Source organism: Solanum stenotomum, chromosome 1, assembly GCF_019186545.1.
Source record: "Solanum stenotomum isolate F172 chromosome 1, ASM1918654v1, whole genome shotgun sequence".
In the NCBI taxonomy this organism is placed as follows: Eukaryota; Viridiplantae; Streptophyta; class Magnoliopsida; order Solanales; family Solanaceae; genus Solanum; species Solanum stenotomum.
Window position 1 is genome coordinate 9,080,419 of NC_064282.1, and position 19,795 is coordinate 9,100,213.

At 34.8% G+C, this 19,795-nt stretch overlaps 2 protein-coding genes and 1 non-coding gene across 9 annotated transcripts; 1 reads left to right on the top strand and 2 right to left on the bottom strand.

The window, feature by feature from the left end:
* The first annotated feature begins 503 nt into the window (after positions 1 to 503).
* On the top strand, positions 504 to 4,513 carry LOC125877739 (uncharacterized). The gene is made up of 3 exons (XM_049558975.1): positions 504 to 1,243; positions 2,550 to 2,990; positions 3,886 to 4,513. The coding sequence occupies exons 1-3, from the start codon at positions 739 to 741 to the stop codon at positions 4,068 to 4,070; spliced, it is 1,131 nt and encodes a 376-aa protein (XP_049414932.1). The 5' UTR covers positions 504 to 738; the 3' UTR covers positions 4,071 to 4,513.
* A 251-nt stretch (positions 4,514 to 4,764) lies between these two features.
* LOC125877685 (NADPH:adrenodoxin oxidoreductase, mitochondrial) lies at positions 4,765 to 17,396 on the bottom strand. 7 transcript variants are annotated; one of them, XM_049558929.1, is made up of 15 exons: positions 15,484 to 15,732; positions 14,121 to 14,319; positions 13,926 to 14,030; positions 12,796 to 12,909; positions 12,626 to 12,679; positions 12,300 to 12,416; positions 11,247 to 11,356; positions 11,042 to 11,115; positions 10,823 to 10,884; positions 9,391 to 9,589; positions 7,473 to 7,536; positions 7,195 to 7,262; positions 6,774 to 6,916; positions 6,379 to 6,661; positions 4,765 to 4,895 (listed from the first exon to the last, which is right to left on the bottom strand). In XM_049558929.1, the coding sequence occupies exons 2-14, from the start codon at positions 14,232 to 14,234 to the stop codon at positions 6,428 to 6,430; spliced, it is 1,458 nt and encodes a 485-aa protein (XP_049414886.1). In that variant the 5' UTR covers positions 14,235 to 14,319; positions 15,484 to 15,732; the 3' UTR covers positions 4,765 to 4,895; positions 6,379 to 6,427. The 7 variants fall into 7 exon arrangements, 6 of the variants coding, with proteins under 6 accessions (XP_049414886.1, XP_049414889.1, XP_049414879.1 ...); XM_049558932.1 differs by lacking the exon at positions 4,765 to 4,895 and adding an exon at positions 6,044 to 6,224; XR_007447624.1 differs by lacking the exon at positions 4,765 to 4,895 and having other exon boundaries at positions 6,375 to 6,661; positions 6,774 to 7,011; positions 15,484 to 15,749.
* TRNAM-CAU (transfer RNA methionine (anticodon CAU)) lies at positions 5,336 to 5,420 on the bottom strand. The gene is given in 2 exon segments: positions 5,336 to 5,371; positions 5,383 to 5,420. It is a non-coding gene; the product is annotated as a tRNA-Met (tRNA).
* Positions 17,397 to 19,795: the final 2,399 nt, after the last annotated feature.

Here is a 19,795-nt window from a genome sequence, read left to right on the forward strand (position 1 = left end):
CTTATTATTTTGTTTGGCAAGTGATTCAAGTCCACAATCTTAAAATTGATGGTGAATGTTTTTGCTACATGAGCAATCTCTCATATTTTATTTGTAGGGTTAAGACCCTAAAAAAAGTTTTATATATATATAGTAAGTAGGGATGGCAATAGGGTGAACCGAGCATACCCACTTTTTATTTTTAGTGTATATATAGATTTTGAATCAATCACGAACATTAGATTTAAGATTTTAAGTTCAAATTTTAGACACTATTTTTATTTTTATAAAAAATTTAAATTTGACATAGCACTAAAAAGTTAAATTGACTTGGTTTTTAATTTTTAAAAATAGTATCTTGCTTGAATTTCTAAAACAAAAAATATTTTTTACAAATATTTTTGTACGTAGTAATTTTTATTTATCTTTGAAAAAGATTTTTTTTGTAAATGTAACCGCAAAAAAGCTAACTTGTTCTTGAAGAAGAAGCCAAAGTAATGAAAATATAACAACCAAAGTTGTCCCCATAACTCCAAAGTCGCTGGACTTGAAGCAAACGCCATATAACACGTTGCTCTCTCTCTCTTTCCTTTTTGTTCCCTCATTTTTCCCAGAAAACAAACCCTTGTTGCGGCGGTGAAACATTTCTCTTTCCCTCGAAAAAATACTCCGATGTCCAAAACCTAGCTGTTCAACTCCGCCGCCGTCGCGGTTGCTACCGAAGCCGACATCTCCGTTTTCTTCTGTTACATCGCTATTATGCCGACTTATACAGCAATAGCCTTTGAGAATCTACTCGAACCTCGTGTTCGAAAATCCTATGGAAAACAAGTGCTAAATGAGAGAAATGAAGAAGAAAAAGTGGTGGAGGATAATGAGCCACCGCCTGCCCCGGCGAATCATATATTTATATCACCGGCGTTGTATATAACTCCTGAACCAGCTCCGATTCCGGAGACTTCTTCTGGTTCGTTGTCTCCTTCTCCTTATTTAGTCAACCACAAGCGACGTGGCGGTGGAGAAGCATTTGCGAACCGGAAACTTGATGGATTGGAGGAAGTTGAGCAAGTTAACGAAAAGATTGATTTGGATTTGGATTTGAATTTGGAAGAGGAGCTAGCTGAGGAAAATTTGTTTAAGGAAGATGAGGGATTTTTGGATCCGAGATGTGATGCGTTAAGTGTTGGTAGTGTTAATGAGGTGAAAGGGCTTGATTGCCGGAGCAATGTGTCTGTTCAAGGGGAGTTCTTTGATGCAGATGAAGGTATAAATTGGCTTCTGCTTTGCAATTTAATATTTCTTTCTATGGTTTTAATATGTAAATCTGTGAAAATAGGCTATGTTGATCTGCTGAAATCACTAATAACCTATTAGTATGTGTTTGATTTTTTGTCAAGACCAGTGGATATTTTTTATCTTATTGACAGCAGTATTCTTGAGGTTAAGCTTATTCTCTCTGCCTAGTCCCTCTGAGTAAATTGTCACTACATGCTCTAGTTTATAAACAGGGTATTAAAGAGAAGAAATGATTTGAGTTGTATATTTCCATCTAAATCTGAATTGTTGACTAGAATAGCAATTCAACAGCCTACTCCATCTTCCCCTTAAGCCTACGTTACAGCTATCTGATCTTATATTACAGAAACATATCGAAGATTTACAGAAGTGAGAACATTTTGCCTAGGTGCATCTGGCATTCATAGAGGATAAAATAAAATAAGGTTGTCATAGATGGTTTGAACATGTCCTGTGTAGATATGCATATCCATGAGTGAGGCAATATATTGAAAGTGGTAAAAGGTTATGATGTAGAGAATTTTTTGCCAAACGCCTAGTCTATCAATATTATAGCTAAGAGCAAAAGAAGATGGAAGCAAAAAATAGATGTAGGTGAAACCAACTAGTTGTTCACAAGGTTTAGTTCTTGTTGCTACACTTAGATGAGGTTCAATTTATGTCAGGAGGCATTTGTTTTTTAGAGACTTTCTGTGTAAGGATAATCCTGATGCCATAGTTGTTCTTTCTACAGAACCCCTAATGTGACTTAAAAATCAGATTGGAATTAGTATAGTTGATCTTATTAAAAGTCAAGAGAAGTTCTTTCTACAGAACCCCTAATGTGACTTAAATATCAGATTAGGATTGGAATATTTGATCAAATAAGGAGTCAAAACTGGAAAGAAATAGTGGGGGACAAAATACGTAATGCTTTCAACTACTTTGGAATTAAACTTAATTTAATTGTTGTCGTATGGTAGAAGAATGGCAGAAAATATCGGTGCGTTATTGTCCAGCACGTGTAAAAAATGAAAAGTTGTATCCTAGAAATTCTTATGACTGTGGCTCAGTTTAGTAATGTTTATGCTTTCCAAGTTAAGGTGATGATTGATGGCAGGATGCTGTATTTTGACAGCTGTCAAACAAAATCTGTCATGTTGCCTAGATAATTCTTGCAATACTATTATGAATGTAATTGCTCTATTATGATAGCTGTCAGACAAAAAGTCATGTTTCCTAGGTAATTCCTACAGTCTATGATGAGTGTACTTTTCTTTATGATGGTACCTCAGATTTCTCCGTGGAAGGGTCGTCTCTGAATGGATCTACATGTGGACCTAATATTGAATGGGAACTGCGCACCACAAAGCTCAAACTCCTTGAGGAGATTGAAAGAAGAAAAACCGCAGAAGATGCTCTTAATATGATGCGATGCCAGTGGCAGAACATTAGTACTGTTCTATCTCAGGCAGGGTTAACACTTCCTTCTCCTTCAGATGTCATTGGTGATATACAGCCTGATAATGCTTCAATTGAGCAGCTCTATCAGGAAGTAGTTGTCTCAAGATTTGTTGCTGAAGCAATTGGAAAAGGTCAAGCTCGTGCAGAAGCTGAACTAGCTGCAGAATCAATTCTTGAGTCAAAAAACCAGGAGATTTCAAGGTTGAGAGACAGGCTCCGATACTATGAGGCTGTAAATCATGAGATGTCCCAGAGAAATCAGGAAATCATTGGTAGGTGTTGCTTCTCTTGCTCTACTCAGTTCCTACTTGTAACAACTCTGATAAATGTCCCTTACCATCAAGGCATTGACAGGTTTCGTCGTAATAGCTAATAGTGTTGGGGCTTGCTTCAGCTTTAATTTCCTATAACTGAGAGAATCTTATATCCCATTCAAAAGAAGTACATCTAGGATGAGTGTGTACCTTGCATTCACATAAAACACTTGGCTGGCGTCTCTCTCAATCAGCCAGGCACCTTTACTTAGGCGAAATGTATATCCAATTTCCCCTAGTTCCATAGACTATGCTATGTAATAACTTGTAGTTGTAAAATACTTCTGAGCTAGTCACAACCTTCATTTATTGTCAGACGCACATCTGTTTGATTAGATCCATCATTCAATTAAGGTTCTGCATTATCTGATATGAGAAAGATACTGTAATATTTGGCCTACATGTCATACTCTGCCCTGATTAACGTTGAATGGAGTGGGTTATTGCTTCTGCTGCCGGCTTATTCAATGTGTACAGACAGTGACATGGTGATTTGCAGCATTAATGTAGCGGAATACTTTTATCTAACTTTTTCGAACGATCTACCTTGTTGGTTGCCGATTCTTGGTTTAAAGCCCCTTGGTCAGGATTATTTATCAGTTGAGAGTCGTAGCTTGGGAAAACTGTAACTTTTAATTTATTTTTGGCTTTAAAGACCCTTGGTCAGGATTATCTTTACTTAGTTGGAAAACTGCCATTTCATTTAGTGTAGCTTTAATAATAACCTACTTGTTTCAAAAATCTCTCGGTAGCTCCTATATTTTGAATGTGATAGTTGAAATATATGCTTATGCTACTACAAGTGATGTCATTTCTTTATCCGAGTGACAATTTCATTTCAAACATTCTGCAGATGTTGCACGGAAGCAGCGGCAGAGGAAAAGGACCCAGAAGAAGTGGCTATGGAGTTGTATAGGGCTCTCTGCTGCCATTGGCGTTTCAGTGGTTGCTTATAAGTACCTGCCACAAGCAAGTAAACATCAACCAAGTTCATACTCCAATGAATCAACAAGTGCTGGCACTCACAAAACTGCCTAACAAAATTTGTTAGTTTGCTCAGCCAACATGAGATCGGATTTTAAGAAGAGTTACATATAGGTTAGGTCTTGCGGGAATAAACATGGCTTCACGCTGCAGTTTTGCTCCTCTAATAAAAGTTGGATGAGCTAGTTAATCTTCGAAGTTTTAACAGTTGGTGGTGGTGCTAGATGAAAAGGGTTTTTGCTTAGTGCCTGTGCCGATCAGATTCAAGGCTGTTAAGTTTGCTCACTTAATAATAGTGACCTGAGTTTGTACTGCAGTTTTGGCTGTACTCAATGTTGATATCTCTGTATTGGGTACAGTTCACAACTCGGTCGATGATCAAGCCAGATCAGTTCATGTTTGTATACGTTAGGCAGTCGGTAGGAATGATGTACCTGCTTCCATCTGTGATGTAACGTTTCTATTCAGTTATTAATTAAAGAGAGAGATCTCTGTAATGTTGTTTTGAGAGTTCCACCATTGGAAATAGGGTAACGACATCTCTGTTGATGGTCTCTGAAGGGAAAATAAAAACTAGATGAGCTGGGTAATAAAGAATAGAGAGCTCTTCCTTGGTCGCAAATGGAACTGCACATTTCTTCCGTCTTTTTTCATGTCAATATAATAAAATACTATATAATGATTTATCCAATTAATAATATATTACAAGTGTTCCCAAGCATACAAGAAAAAATCTCATGGAGAAAAGTCCAGCTAAACATAGTGGAAGCAACACAAGGCGTGCAGGGATTATGGCATCCATTTCTTATCATGATATTATGGGACCGTCCCTTCAGAGATAACCCATAATCAATCATCAACCATTTCCAACTAGAGGGACTGAAAAGGAAAAAAACGTCAAAAATCACCCATTTTGATGAGCAAGATTCTGCTAAATTTTATTTGCTTCTTGTCAATAATCCAATTTTTCATGTGTTAGGAGGACGGACAAGCAAGTTTCGCTTCGCTTGGCAGCAGGAAACCTATTTTGAAATTCTAAAGTGGGTTGTGTTCAAATCGAATTTGAATAACACATGACAGAGGTGGAATGACTAATATGATAGTGTACCAAGAGAGGGAGAAAAGAAAGTAATATTTATACATAGAGAAGTAGTAGTGTTGTTGGCTACTAAGAGATTCAGTTAGACTAGGAGTGGCTACATATGCATGAGTCCTAAGTAGAATATACTATACTACATATACGGGAAAATGTAACATTTCTGGAAAAAAGTTTTTACATATATGCATGAGTTTTAAAAAAATGAAAAAGTAAAAAGTTATGGGGTGAGAGAGGCTCGAACTCTCGACCTCAGGATTACTCAGAAGCTATGAGACCTACGCGCTAGCCAACTGCGCCACCACCCCTTATTGTTTGAATTCCTTTTGTTTTTAACTGAAAACATTGACAAAAAGAATTGAGCAGGTACATACAGCAAAATAAGTGGAGGTCTTTTCTGAAGAAACCAAAAAGAAAGTAGCAATAGAGTAGGCAAATGGAAGGTGTTAGCAAGTATTCAAGTGTCAAATAAAGAGAAAGAAAGTCACTATTGTAATTTGTATGTATGCCCGAAGAAAGTTGTCTACTCATTTTAATCACTTACGAGGAAATGGGGAGAGAGAGGCTCGAACTCTCGACCTCAGGATCACTCAGAAGCTATGAGACCTACGCGCCACCACCCCCACATGCTATCCGTTCACTCTTTTCTGTATAACAATCATTTAAAGTTTGGTTTACCTATTGTATGCTAACTAATCTAAAAGATATGATGCTATTGTTCATTCTGTCTCAGAAAATAGTACTACTTGAAATTAGATTTGCTTATACAACTGAATGGTGATCATCACCATTGCTCTACTCAATACGAACAACTTGTAATTTCAAAATTGAAATGATGAGGAACCAATGTTTGAACGTATATTAAAATAAAGAATATCCAAAAGATGATTAAGTACTTCAATTTCAAAGTGTGGCGATTGCCCATAAATTGCTTTAGTGCGCACTTAATCTGATTCAACTAACTACCAAAAATTGGAGGAATCAATGCAAAAAAAAGTGTGTTTGGTCCTCAACTGAAATGCATAAGCTGAGCCTTTAATACAACTACAGTGATAAACTTCAAATGATGGCGGCTGTGTTACAAAACCACAACACTAGTCACCTGCCTCAACCTGGTTAAAATCTATCACCATGTCAGTATAAGGTTCCAGGACCAGAAGAGCTCAAAACAGAGCTTACCGATTATTTCTCATGTTTTCTAAGAAAGAATGCACTGCAAATTCTCTAAATGCCGAGAGCTAATAACAATGCACACATCTGTGTTACCATAAAACCACAGATGTAAGCAAAATCTGCCATCTTGGAGACACTTTTATCACTTGGTGGCAACTTCTAATAAATCCTGCCAAGAGGTAAGCTTTTCCCTGGGTTTGTTTTTCAGACTACCTCTTCTTTTCTCTTCACTGTCTATCTTTTCCCAGCCACCAAATGGAACAATTTTGACATTCCTGCTATCTAGCAATTGGAGGAGGCCCTCCCTTCCGGGCTTAGATAAGCCAGATCTTGATGTTACCACTCCTCTCTCAACATCTTCTGATATGCTAGCGACCTGCTATGTCTCATGATTAGCAAAGCTAACTATATAATATTCTAGAATGTAAATTCCTAGGTCACGATGAGGGGGATAGTAAAGCATCAGGTTGTGATTGATATGCACTTACAGTTTCTTCAGCACAGTAAAGATTTGTAGCAATTATCCCAGTTGGTCCTCTCTTCAACCACCCACATACATACAAGCCTTTCTCGACTTGTGCATCTTCAGAAGCTTCACTTAACACACGTCCCCGAACATTTGGAACAATACCTGGAATAGCAGGTCCAGATCATTTAAATTTGCAAGAGTGATGGACCACACCGCAATCAAAGCTTTCATGCAATTGATGTGAAAGATGAAAACACCTTTCCACAGGATGGGATAAAAAATGAAATCAAAACCACTAATGTGAATGGAAGTATTTGAAATCGCTAATAGAAAAAACAAATGATGAATTAACAACTTGAAATTATAGAGAGATCTATTTAAGCGAAGAGCTTTAAGAACAGCCAACATGTTTGTCATGATTTATAGCTTTCATCACATACCTTTACGGTGATCAAAAGGCAAGCCATCAACAGGTATCGACTTGTAACCAACACTCTTCAATACCAGCCTACAAACAAGAGCAGTACAACACATCAACATTCAGTACAGAGATAGGTTTAGCTGCAAATAAAGAAGGAAATAAAAAGGGTTTTCCTACACCACTACAATATGAAATGAAATCTAGAGCTGAAGCAGTTTCTTACATGTTATATGACACTTGGTAGAAGGAAGAAAAGATTTTAAATGCAGGGAAACAAAGAAAACTAAAGCAGTGTACCCGCATTCCATTTCTTCAAAAAGTCCAGTACCAACTGCAATTTGTTTCCCAGAGCCAACATCTTCTGGAGGAAGAAAAAGTTCAGAGTTAGAAGTTCTCTCATGAACAAGATCTTCAACATGCACATTTATAAAATATAACTCTGACATAATGCAGACACTATCTGAAGTCTTTCACATCTTTTGGGGAGAACTATACACACACACACGCACACACAAAACATTAAAGGGTCATTTGGTTTTCACACAAGTATTGTAGATTCTAGTGTATGTACCAACTACCAACTTGCACAGACCTCAACTAATCCATCAGGCAGCATGCGATAACCCACAAAGACGTCACCTGCTCACCAAAGCTGAAGGATTTGGCTAATAATGAATGTTATAACTAGGATCAGAACAAGAGCAACACTATTCAGAAGATGAAGATGAATAGTCTTATGTTGTTTCATTTTTGGTGTAAACAGGAGTATATGGAAGATCTAGAATCAGATATGAATGTCTTAGGATCCCTGTAATTTTTGTCATAGGATTGAAGATCTTCTGTTATACTCTCTTTAATCTGTAATTAGGAATCTGTAACATGTTGTGGTAGGTTTTGATTTTTTGGAAATAGAAATACAAATGTTACCTTCTCAAAAAAAAAAAAAAATAGACCTGGAATCTCTAAGTATTTACTCTTTCTTATGCCTCAACCACAGAGTCACCCGTTATTGTACAGAAATGGCAATAATGGAAAAGGCCTTCGGATTAATTAGTGCATACACATTTCTTATCAGACATTTGGTTAGTTACATAAAAAACTGAATTTACATTGTATAAGGATATGTTTTATCTGAAATTGGATGGAAATATGTTATATTAATTANNTAGAAATACAAATGTTACCTTCTCAAAAAAAAAAAAAAAAATAGACCTGGAATCTCCAAGTATTTACTCTTTCTTATGCCTCAACGACACAGTCACCCATTATTGTACAGAAATGGCAATAATGGAAAAGGCCTTCGGATTAATTAGTGCATACACATTTCTTATCAGACATTTGGTTAGTTACATAAAAAACTGAATTTACATTGTATAAGGATATGTTTTATCTGAAATTGGATGGAAATATGTTATATTAATTACCTTGGCCTATATCTCACATCTATTGTGATCTGTGACGGAGGCATTCTCCAACTGAAAACTTAGAAATAGGAAGAGAAATCAGTGAAACTAAGATGTTTCCCCCTAGAAATCATGCAGGTCCTGTGGAAGGAAGAAAATAGGAGAGCTTCTGGTGGGATAGATAACTCTTATGAACATTTGAGGAATAGACACTCATTTCTAGTTTCATTTTACTCTTCCATGAGGTGGATATGTACAGATGATCAGGAAACGTTCGTGGAGGATCATATAACGTAGTAAAGTCGCCACATTTTGGTATGCCGCTTGGCAGTTGTATATGGAAGATTTGCCATCATTAACAAAATTATTTAATGCTTTACGTTAATGTAATAAGGCGCAAAAATATTTTAATCATATTATATGCTCTTATCCACGTGTTGATATACACTTACTCTTATTGCACATTCTATCTCAACAGAATAATATAGAAACACTACAATAAAAAATGTGCACACAAGCATACACTCAGTCAAATACATGACTTGCACAAACACATACATGCACACCTAACAAAACATAAATCCTCATCAAGCAATCCTCTTTTGTATATGTGTTTTTGTTGCGAGATTCCCCCATCATATCAATAAAATCTTAACAACATCAAACGTCCTTGCCAGACAATGTCAACTCCATGCTAAAATGATTAAATAGAAAAAATGGTAAAAGCAGAAAATTCTATTGAAGAACATATACCCAAAAAAACAAAAAAAGTGCAAGGAGTTTTATAAGCATACAGTTCTCTTACAGTTTACCTTTAAGAATTGTCCTCTCCACCCGCAAACCAGCAACATGACCACTTCTACAATCTGATTCCAGGAACCTGTCTGGTTTCCTGAAGAAAACAAAGTGCAGTTCTTTTTGACCTGGATTGCATACGGAAGTTGCAGGAGTGGCAGCCTTAGAGAGCAGTTCATGAATTCTCCTTTTAATCCGGTTATTCTTTAGTTCTTCCTTTGCATACAAAACAAAAGAACAGAATACTCAACTTGGGGATACCAAAGTTATGCATAACAATAGTGCGTAGAAGCAATGTGAAATTCGTAGAGCAAAGTGCATCAATCCCTCTTTAGCTTAAGTGGTGTTAGATTCAAAGAATTGAAGAATAGCTTTTGGTTGGAACACAGATTTTGCAAAAACTGTTTTCAAATTTTCAAAGCAAACTCCACCTTAGAAAGTTAAGCATTTTGATCTTGCACCTTTTTTCTTCTTCCAAGGCATTATAGTCCTTCAACCTTTTGGAGAGTAGCAACTGTTCTTTATGCTAAATATAGTAACAATTTTAGCATACAGGACACAGTATCCAATGAGAAACACATAACAACCAACTTACAAGATAAAATATAATGAAAATCACATGTCATCCACCTTTGCCTACAATCAGAACAATTATTTGATGACTACTTTTTTAGCTAATTTCTAGGGATGTGCAATGCCTCTGTTTTGAAGTATCCAAACATTCAAATTGAAAACGTGAGGAAACTAGCTCATGAGGTGAAACTTGCCAAATAATATATACTCCCTCTGTTTCAATTTGTTTGTCCTAGTCCAACGGGTGTAGAGTTTAAGAAAGTCAGAAGACTTTTGATCTTGTGATTTAAAACTAAAGAAATGTATAAGGTACCAAAATGTTCTTTAATCTTGTGGCCTTAAATATGTCATGTTAGATGTGGGAATTAAGGAGATGTCAAATTGGGAAAGAGGCATTTCTTTTTAAAATAAACTAAAAGGAGAAAAAATGAACAAATTAAAATGGAGGTAGTAAGAAGACAACTACTCACACCATCTAGGACCCCAAGTCTCTAACACATCCAATCAGCTTTTCAACAAGATAGGCTTCACTTTTCTCAAAAGGATCCAGCATGGGACATTACCCTCATTCTTGCACTTTATTTACTTATCTTTTACTTTCTTCATTTGAAAAGACAAGTCAGACAGAAACTTACCATTGTAGTTTATGAACCATTAGGTCTTTTTCTCTTAATCATATGGTTGTATCCCCGTCTCTTTTCTTTCTTCTTTTACATGGTAGTTGAAGCTAAAAGGAGATGCAAGTTTAATCTTTCAAAAGATCAAAGGGTTTATCTAAAGGAAAGCAGTGGAAGCAATTATGCTACAAAAGAGTAAAGTTTAAGGGTACATCAGTTTCTTAGGAGCCTTAACCAGTTATATAGATAGCAGGCATACCTCATCTGCTGGGGTTTTACTTAAATCTGCTTGCCGAATTTCAATGGATAGGTCCTTGATACCTGAAGCAACATAAATTTCATTAACAACCCAATTACTGGCGCAAATAATATCTGGCTTTAATTACCTTGCGATTGTAAAGTTAAATGAATAGCATGTTGAATGAAAGTGGGAGGAGCTGGAACCAGCAATCTTAGAACAAAATAACCACGAACTCACGTAGAACTTCACGCAGTTCTTTCGCCGTGAAGGCTGCTTGTGCTGCTCCACGTCTTCCAACCAAATACACTTTTCTGACAATATTCAAGCATAAGCGTCATCATTTAAATACAAAATGTTTTTTTTGGTACATATTTAACTACAACATATGATGACAATTAAATTGAAAAAGACCCCAAAAAAAAACAGAAGGCAAAAGGCAAACCTAATGGAGCTCTCACTTAAAGCTGCCAAAGCATGGCAGGAGATATCAGTTGTTGCCAATTCACTAGTTGGTCGTAAAAGGATACGCGCCACATCAAGAGCTACATTTCCCTTAACAAAAGTGAAAAACTCTTAGCAAGGAACTACATTTCACTGTGCCTACACTTTTACAAAGTTCTAAACAAATAAGTTCTAGGGTGACTTCTTAGAGAAGATTTTGTTTCAAAGTAATGCAAACATTTCATGAAAAGATACCTTCTCTGATAAGACAATAATGCATTTACCAATTTCCCCCATAGACACTCAAGACTATAAACCGATGAGTTGATTGGCGTATTAATGCAGTGACGCATCCAATGTGGAGAAACATACTGTAGGTATCAACTATCAATTAAGCACCAGAAGTCAGCCCCTAGCCCAGAATAAACATTAACAGATGATGTCTACATGGTAAGCTCTGGTTGTGATTGAATTATACAGCATCATGAAGACAGACAGAGGTAGAGGAAAAGATTTGGTGGGCTTATTATTAACCCAAAAAGAGGCATAGGGCTTGCCATTGGTTTAGTTAAATCTTAACCAAAATTGTTAATCCAAAAAGAGGACTCGCTATGCATTTTAAATTTAAACAAATAGATTTTTTTTAATTGACGGTAGTGTCAAAGCCAGCTTGTGTATCCTCGACTATTCTATCATGTACCCTGTACCTGCTACATCTTTTTTTTTATGGTGGAGTCCAGCAGCTTGGACACAGCTCGAGTATTCCATCGGTCCACTAGCATAGGTATAGAATAACTCTGTTTAACAATGCACTGGAAGATGGACAAAATCACCTAGAGTGTTTTGTGAACATAAGACCTCATGGTTCTCCTCCCAATTCATTGACAACTAGGCCATACCTTTGTATGCACATGATTTGCTATTTAAATTTAAGCAAATAGTGGCTTCTTTTAAAAAGTTGAATACACATGTCTAGAGACTAGAAGTACAATTTTACCACAATTGCAACTCTGCTTACACGTGAAATAGTATTATGGACATTATATAGACATACCTGACCAATAATAACAGCAGTATCTGAGCTCTTCAAATCTGGTGCCAGATTTCGGCAGTCTGGGTGGCCATTATACCACCAAACAAATTCTCTGGCAGCGTATATCCCAGACAGATCCTACAAGGCATGCAGCGTTAGATGGATAAACAGAAACTATGTTTCTTTAAGAAATAACAGAAGCATAGTGGTAGAAGATTAATCAAATGATACCATCAGTAATTATTTTATTTCTTTGATTATTTTGGAGCCATCAGTAATATTTGTTCCCTAAGATGCTAACTATAAAGGAAGGAAACTCAACAAAGCCACCCCGTTGAGTAACATACTTCTCTGGGTATTCCTAGAGCTTGATCACTTTCAGCTCCATAAGAAAGCACCACCTGCAAAATGATATAATAAGTTCGAATCTGGTGGATAATACATACTGCACTAAGAAAGTAAAAAATGTACGAGAATCAAATGCATCCTCATCATTGTGTAGAGTCTTAACTCTTACCGCATCATATAATTCACGCAGCTCAGCCAAAGATATAGAGGCTCCAAGAGAGACATTCCCAATGAACGAGCAACGTCTATTTTGAGCAACCCGAGAAAACTGGTTCATCACAATCTGTTGCAAGTATTCTGGTAAACTAAAGTTAATAAGAGCAGTATTTCATTGAGTTTCAAAATGAAAACTATTCCAAAAGGTTATTTTACAACACTCCAGTTTGTGCAGCAAGATTTTGTTTGTTGGATTATTACTTGTTAATTGCTTTCTTTGTCTCAAATTGAAGCATTCTGTTAATCACTCAAGAATACTTTGCTTTACTCATATAGTGAAACACAAGATGGGTAGTTCATTATTTAAAAGTAAGAAATATACTACTCCTTGTCTCCAGAAAAGAATGACGATGTTTATAATATAAGGGTCAAAGTCTAATCTTTTATCTGAATTCAGCTATGGGATTCTCAATCTTTTGGAGACAAAATTGACAGGCATGGATAGGATTATATAAAAAGTACAATAAAAAAAATTATAACTTAAATTATTTAAGAAATATTGGAAAAGATTTGTTCCCTTCTCCAAATAGTAATATGTCATATAAAATAAAATAGAGGGAGCGTACCATTAGCACCTAAACAAATAATATAAACAAGATATAAACTTGTGCATTTAGAAAGAAAAGATCAAATTTTCAAGCAGTTATTACTAAATTTATTACCCAGAAAGTTTATTGCTGGTATGGAGGTAAAAAAAGTCTCAACAAGTGAAAAGGTCTATCCGTGGGGGATTTGTTCATTATTTCCTGCTTCTGCTTCTATAATTGCACACTTTAGCTATACGCTAACTGTGGAACGTTGACCCAATTATTGGAGTACAACAAACACGGGATGAGTGCATCAAAAGCTCAGGGTGAACTTATACAGTAATTTGCTCTTGGCCTGCCCCTGCCCCTGGCCCCGCCCAGCTATTAACTTTTCAAAAGTACTTCTGCCATCCCGACTATGTCCCGTGTATGAATTAAACTGCCCACCCCTTTTAGGGTTCACCCTGCCCTTCCCACCAGCTGCCTTTCCCTATTGCCATCACTATTCCGGGAAAAAAAAATTAAACAATGAAGGAGACTGATAAAAGTATAGGACCTTTGTTTCAGGATGATCAGGAGCCACTCCGGATCTGACTAATCCAAATGGCGTAGGTAACCGATCAACTATATCAACTTCAGCTCCCTCGTGAGCTTTCAAAATCTGGCAATAGTTAAAACAAAGTTCCCCAACTTCTTACAACAATCAGAAAAATCAGAAATAGTAGAAAGTTCAAAGCAGAGATAGTTGTACCTTATCGGCAGTGTAGAACCCAGCTGGCCCGCTCCCCACGATGCAAACACGTAATGGTTCGGAAGAAACTGTGGAAAAGCTCCTGCAGAAATTGAGAGCTCTTGAGAGAGCCATCTCTCCAAATTTCTCTGTGCTGGCAATGGAGAAATTTTCTGTCTGCTTTGGTGAAGGGTTATGCGCACCAGGAGCCTTTTAAGGGCTGTTTATAAAAACATGTCCAACATATACAATGTATTTAACATATAATCAAACTAGAAAATCGTTGAAGACCTAATTGAACCTACAAACTGATCCTTTCCTAATATCTGAAAATTACAAAGAAATAGGTTGTTGTAAAAACTTAAACTATTGAAAACACTCCAAAGGAAAATGAAATGAAAAGAACACTTAAAATGTCGAAGGAAATTGGAATAAGATGGAAAAACACTTCTCTGGTTAAAACATTTCCATCTAAGAAGTGAAACTTCTAGCAGCGTCAAATGTGTGTGTAAATACATATAATATTTATTTATAATATGAATCTAAAGTACACAAAATTGATATTGCATGCTGATATCCCAAGGAACTCCATTGAATGGTTGAAAAAGTATTACTCTTCGATCTATTGTGGTACGGCCCTTCCCCAGATCCCGTGCCTAGCGGCAGCTTAGTGCACCGGGCTACCCTTTTTATATTCTCCATTTGTAACATGAATTCTTAAATATAATTGTCTTCTGAATAATAATTAAGGATTGGTTTGATTTATTTTTCTCCATTTAAACTATAAAACCTTCAACTTCACATGGACATACATCATATTAGCATTCTCAAGAATTCTGCTAATGTGAAGTTTTCCTACAATCACTTCCAATTAAGATCAATGGCAAGTATATACAAGTTTTCAAAACTTGTATTTGGGTCATATTTGAGTCATTCTTTTTTTTGAGCAAGCACATTTGAGTCATTCTTGAGAATATTTACATATCAATTTCACCATAATTTCTGAATGAGGACATTACCATTTTAAACTTTTTAACGGAATTAAATCACTCTATCAAATCAAAGATAACATTATCAAGAATAAACAGAAGTACTAAGAGAAGAAAATACATATACTTCATGCACCGCTTACCCATGAGAATATTTTGCAGACGGTTTGTTTATCTCCCATCATATTTACATCAAATTCAATAACAATAAGTGTGTGTAACCAATCAATTATGTATACCATATTAAGTATGCATAGACAAGCCCTATGATTGTTGCAAAATATCATGGCAAATGCAAATTGGTGGCCTCAAAGATGGAACTGATTTAGAAACAAAAATAAAATTTCAGGGCATACTCAACAGTTTAAAGTAGAGCTAAATCATATAAAACTAACCCAACAAGGCCAACTACAAAAGTTGTATTAATCAATCAATTATGCGTCAATCCCACTCAACTACTGATTTCCAACTCAGCCAGATGAAATAGCAATTCTCTCAAAGACCCAAGACTATAATCTGTATGGCAAAAAGGATGATGACAAATGAAAACATGAATGTGACAGGAAATGAAGAGTGTTCACCGGAGAGCTTAGAACAAAAAGTAAATGTAGGATCTATAGAATAAGATTGGGCATATAGGTACTAATCCTTGAAGAAGAGATACGAAAAATGTTCTTTTCCAAAAATGAGAAGAATACCGTTTTCTATTATTTAAAGTTATTAAGTTAATAGCAACTCTTGCTTCCATGATTTAAAGTTATTAAATTATGCTTCACATGAAAATTGGGAATTTAATGATCATTAAATAAGTCAGCAAAAAAGGTTGGACCTCAGGATAGTTTAGATAAAAACTGAAGCAGATTACATACAAAATCACAATCCCTGACTCTTTGAAACATTAGATTTCCCTCTCTTTTTCCCAAGTTATTTTATTTTCACGACCTGTCCAACTAGACAACATAGGTTGACAAACTTGTTTGGGAAAAATAAAAAACAACATAGATTCACCAACTTGTTTGGTGAAAAACCAAAGTTTTAGCTGTTCCATACTTAATCGCAAAGACTATCTTCAAGGCCTTATGCTTGTCTATGACATCTTCCAACTCAAGATTCAAGATATTCCATAGAACAAAGTGAAAAACAAAATCCAATCAGCAATCTAATCTTTGTGAAATAAGTAAGAAGAATAGTATGAACAATCAAAACATAGCATGACATCGTATTAAAGATCCAACACATTAATCAAGAAAGCATGTTCAAGAACAATGGAAGCTAAGTCCAATAGCCAAAAGAGAATCATAAGTAAAATGAATAGTATGAACAATCAAACATAGCACGACAGATAGTATTAAAGATCCAAAACGTTAATCAAGAAAGCGTGTTCAAGAACAATGGAAGCCAAGTCCAATACCCAAACGAGAATCATAAGTAAAAAAGAATAGTATGAACAATCGAATATAGCATGACAGATAGTATTAAAGATCCAAAAAGTTAATCAAGAAAGCATGTTCAAGAACAATGGAAGCTAAGTCCAATACCCAAACAAGAATCAATAGTAAAAAAGAATAGTACGAACAATCCAATACAGCCCGACAGATAGCATTAAAGATCCAAAACGTCAATCAAGAAAGCATGTTCAAGAACAATGGAAGCTAAGTCAATACCGAAAAGAGAATCATAAGTAAAAAGAATAGTATGAACAATCAAACATAGCATGACCAATAATATTAAAGATCCAAAACGTTAATCAAGAAAGCATGTTCAAGAACAATGGAAGCTAATAAGTCCAATGCCCACAAAGAATCATAAGGAGAAGTTAATCAAGAAAGCATGTTCAAGAACAATGGAAGCTAATAAGTCCAACACCCACAAAGAATCATAAGCAATCAAGAAAGCATGTTCAAGAACAACGGAAGCTAATAAGTCCAACACCCACAAAGAATCATAAGCAGTCTAGAAAGCATGTTCAAGAAACAGTGGAGGAAGCTAATAAGTCCAACACACCCACAGAGAATCATAAGAAATCAAGAAAGCATGTTCGAGAACAAAGGAAGCTAATAAGTCCAACACCCACAAAGAATCATAAGCGCAGAAGTTGAGAATATTATGAAATATTTCAAAAGTGGAACAAAGGAAGCTACTAAGTCTAACACCCACAAAGAATCATACTGCAGGCGGAATGTAGAGATTGAATTGGGGGAAAATGAAGGAATCTACTAAACATGAAAGGAAATTTACCTCAAAAATTGAGAGGAACAGCAAGATTACTCAAAAAGGAGGAAGCCCAAGAAAGAGAGAGGAAACGGAATTTATTTATTTTTTTGAAGGGTCGTAGGGTTCACTCCCCTTTTTATAGCACCGTTACGCGTAAAAGTAAAAATTTAAAACGCGGTTTTTTCTTCTATGTTTTTTTTTGTTAACAAAAGCACACTGTTTTTTTTTTTCTTAATTTAAAAAGACAAATCTATAAGAAAATAGATAAATAATAAATTCTGGCAATGCAGATTTGCCACGTTTAAAAACCAACAGACGAAATTTGATAAAAATAATCGACAAAATCCTTTGATTTTTTTTAAAAAAAATAATCATAATTTTTAATAAAAATTTTCATGAAATTAGTCGCCCACGTTTTATGCAAAAATAATCTATGAAAATCAGTCATTCTTTAAAAATAAATAAAATTGATGGAATTTTGTCCATGTTCTTTTAAAAAAGAAAATTGTCCACTTTTCAATAATGTGCTTTGATTTTGTTCTTCAATATTTTTTATCAAGCTATTTTCGCTTGTTTTTAGTATTTGTAATTTACAATTATTAGATATGGATTCACTTTATTTCTTTGTGTTTCAATCAAACTCAAACTCTTTGTGTTTGTGTATTCTTGAGGTTGTGAAAGTTCGTCGGAGAATTTGTTGGAGAATAAGTGATTCAAATTTTGATCTAGATAATGTGTTTTAAGTTTGAAATTTTGTTTTTTTGATATTTCCATTATCCATATGTTGAAAACTGATGTGAGTTTGGATGTTGATTAGGGGTAGCTTTTGTGGTATACAAGACGAGGAAGTGAGACTAATTGTTTGGGCACGTAAAAATAAGAGATGCAATGTTCAATTGAGGAAGTGTGAGAGTTTGACTATGGTGAACTTTTTAAGGAGGTTGAATTAAGTTAAAGAAGCACCGAAGAGAGGTAATTGGCCATGACTTAATGCATCTCCAACTTACTCGGGATATGACCTTAGATAGAAAGTTATGAATGTTGCAAATTAGAGTAAAAGGTAGTTGAGTCATCTTTGTGTCCAATGATATACTCCCTCTGTCTCTAATTACTTGTCCATTTTTGAATTGACACACCTATTAAGAAAACAGTTATTGGCATAGTAAGTTTACCATTTTATCCCTATTAATTATGAAGTGGATGAATTAAAAATTTAATATTTTCAAAAGGTTCTACCTTTTTCAAAGTAATTAATTGAGGATATAATAGGAAGAAAAATTTCATACTTTCTGAATTTGTCAAAATGAACAAGTAATTAGGAACAACTATAAAAGAAAAAGTTGATAAGTAAATAGGGACAGAGGGAATATGTTTCTTGTTGCATACAGTAGTATAAGCACTACTCCTATAGTACCAGTCCCTCAATTTTTGTTACTATATGTTATTTATTGTGTTTTGACTATTGTTTTATCTTCTTGTGGTTATTATTCCTTTTTTCTCTATATGCTTTAGAATGCTTGCACATTTATGATGTCTACATTACTTATGTTTTCTCCTTCTGAATTTTCTTTAAGTACTAGATTTTGTTGCCCGTGCTATGCACGGGCCCAATAATATAAATGGTATGTTTTGGGGCTAATAACAAAGTTTTTGAAGCGATTGTTTGCGTGGTTAAAGGAATAAGTTTTTTTATCACAAACCTGTACTTGCTTTGACGCTATTCAAGGCAGAATAAGACTACCCACATACAACATTTTTGAACAATTTTATGTTGTCGATTATCACGATTTAATTTTAAGAATCAGTCAATTTTTTTTCTGTTTTTTTAATAAATATTTTAAGTTGTCAATTATCACGATTTATTGTATTTTATACATAATTTTTAACGATAGATTAATTTCAAGAATCAATCGAATTTTTTTAAATGTATTTATTTTTGAAATATTTTATGTTGTCAATTATCATGATTTATAGTATTTTTACGATAGATTAACTTCAAGAATCAATGGAATTTTTTGTATCTTTTTCAAAACATATTTTATGTTGTCAATTATCATGATTTATAGTATTTTTACGCAATTTTTAAATATAAATTTTTTTAAAAAATAAGACAAATAAATTAAAATGGACCCAATATATGTTATTTTTGTTGTCTCAATTTATGTGACACAAATGAAATTTGGAGAGTCATTGAATATTATATATTATACTTGGGCATAAACTCTCTTACGCACGGGCCCAATAACTATTATTTTTTGTCCTAATGTATGTGACACAGATAAAATATAGTGAGTTATTTAAATTTAATATGATTTTTAAATATTTTAAGTTGTTAATAATGTAATTTATAATATTTTTACGTAATTTGTAAATACTTAATATATATTACTCCACTTGTCTCAATGTATGTAGCATAGATAAAATTTCAAGAGTTAATCAAATGTTGTTAATTGTTAAGATTTACAATACATTTTACGTAGTTTTCAGTAATTT

Bases quoted from the DNA above. Each gene is read 5' to 3' on its own strand.
- LOC125877739 (XM_049558975.1), top strand. From the start codon at position 739: ATGCCGACTTATACAGCAATAGCCTTTGAGAATCTACTCGAACCTCGT. The intron at 1,244-2,549 runs GTATAAATTGGC...ATGGTACCTCAG, and splicing joins GTTCTTTGATGCAGATGAAG to ATTTCTCCGTGGAAGGGTCG. The intron at 2,991-3,885 runs GTAGGTGTTGCT...AACATTCTGCAG, and splicing joins GAGAAATCAGGAAATCATTG to ATGTTGCACGGAAGCAGCGG.
- LOC125877685 (XM_049558929.1), bottom strand. From the start codon at position 14,234: ATGGCTCTCTCAAGAGCTCTCAATTTCTGCAGGAGCTTTTCCACAGTT. The intron at 12,680-12,795 runs GTAAGAGTTAAG...ATCATTTTGCAG, and splicing joins TGCGTGAATTATATGATGCG to GTGGTGCTTTCTTATGGAGC. The intron at 7,263-7,472 runs GTACACTGCTTT...TCTTGTTTGTAG, and splicing joins TTTGAAGAAATGGAATGCGG to GCTGGTATTGAAGAGTGTTG.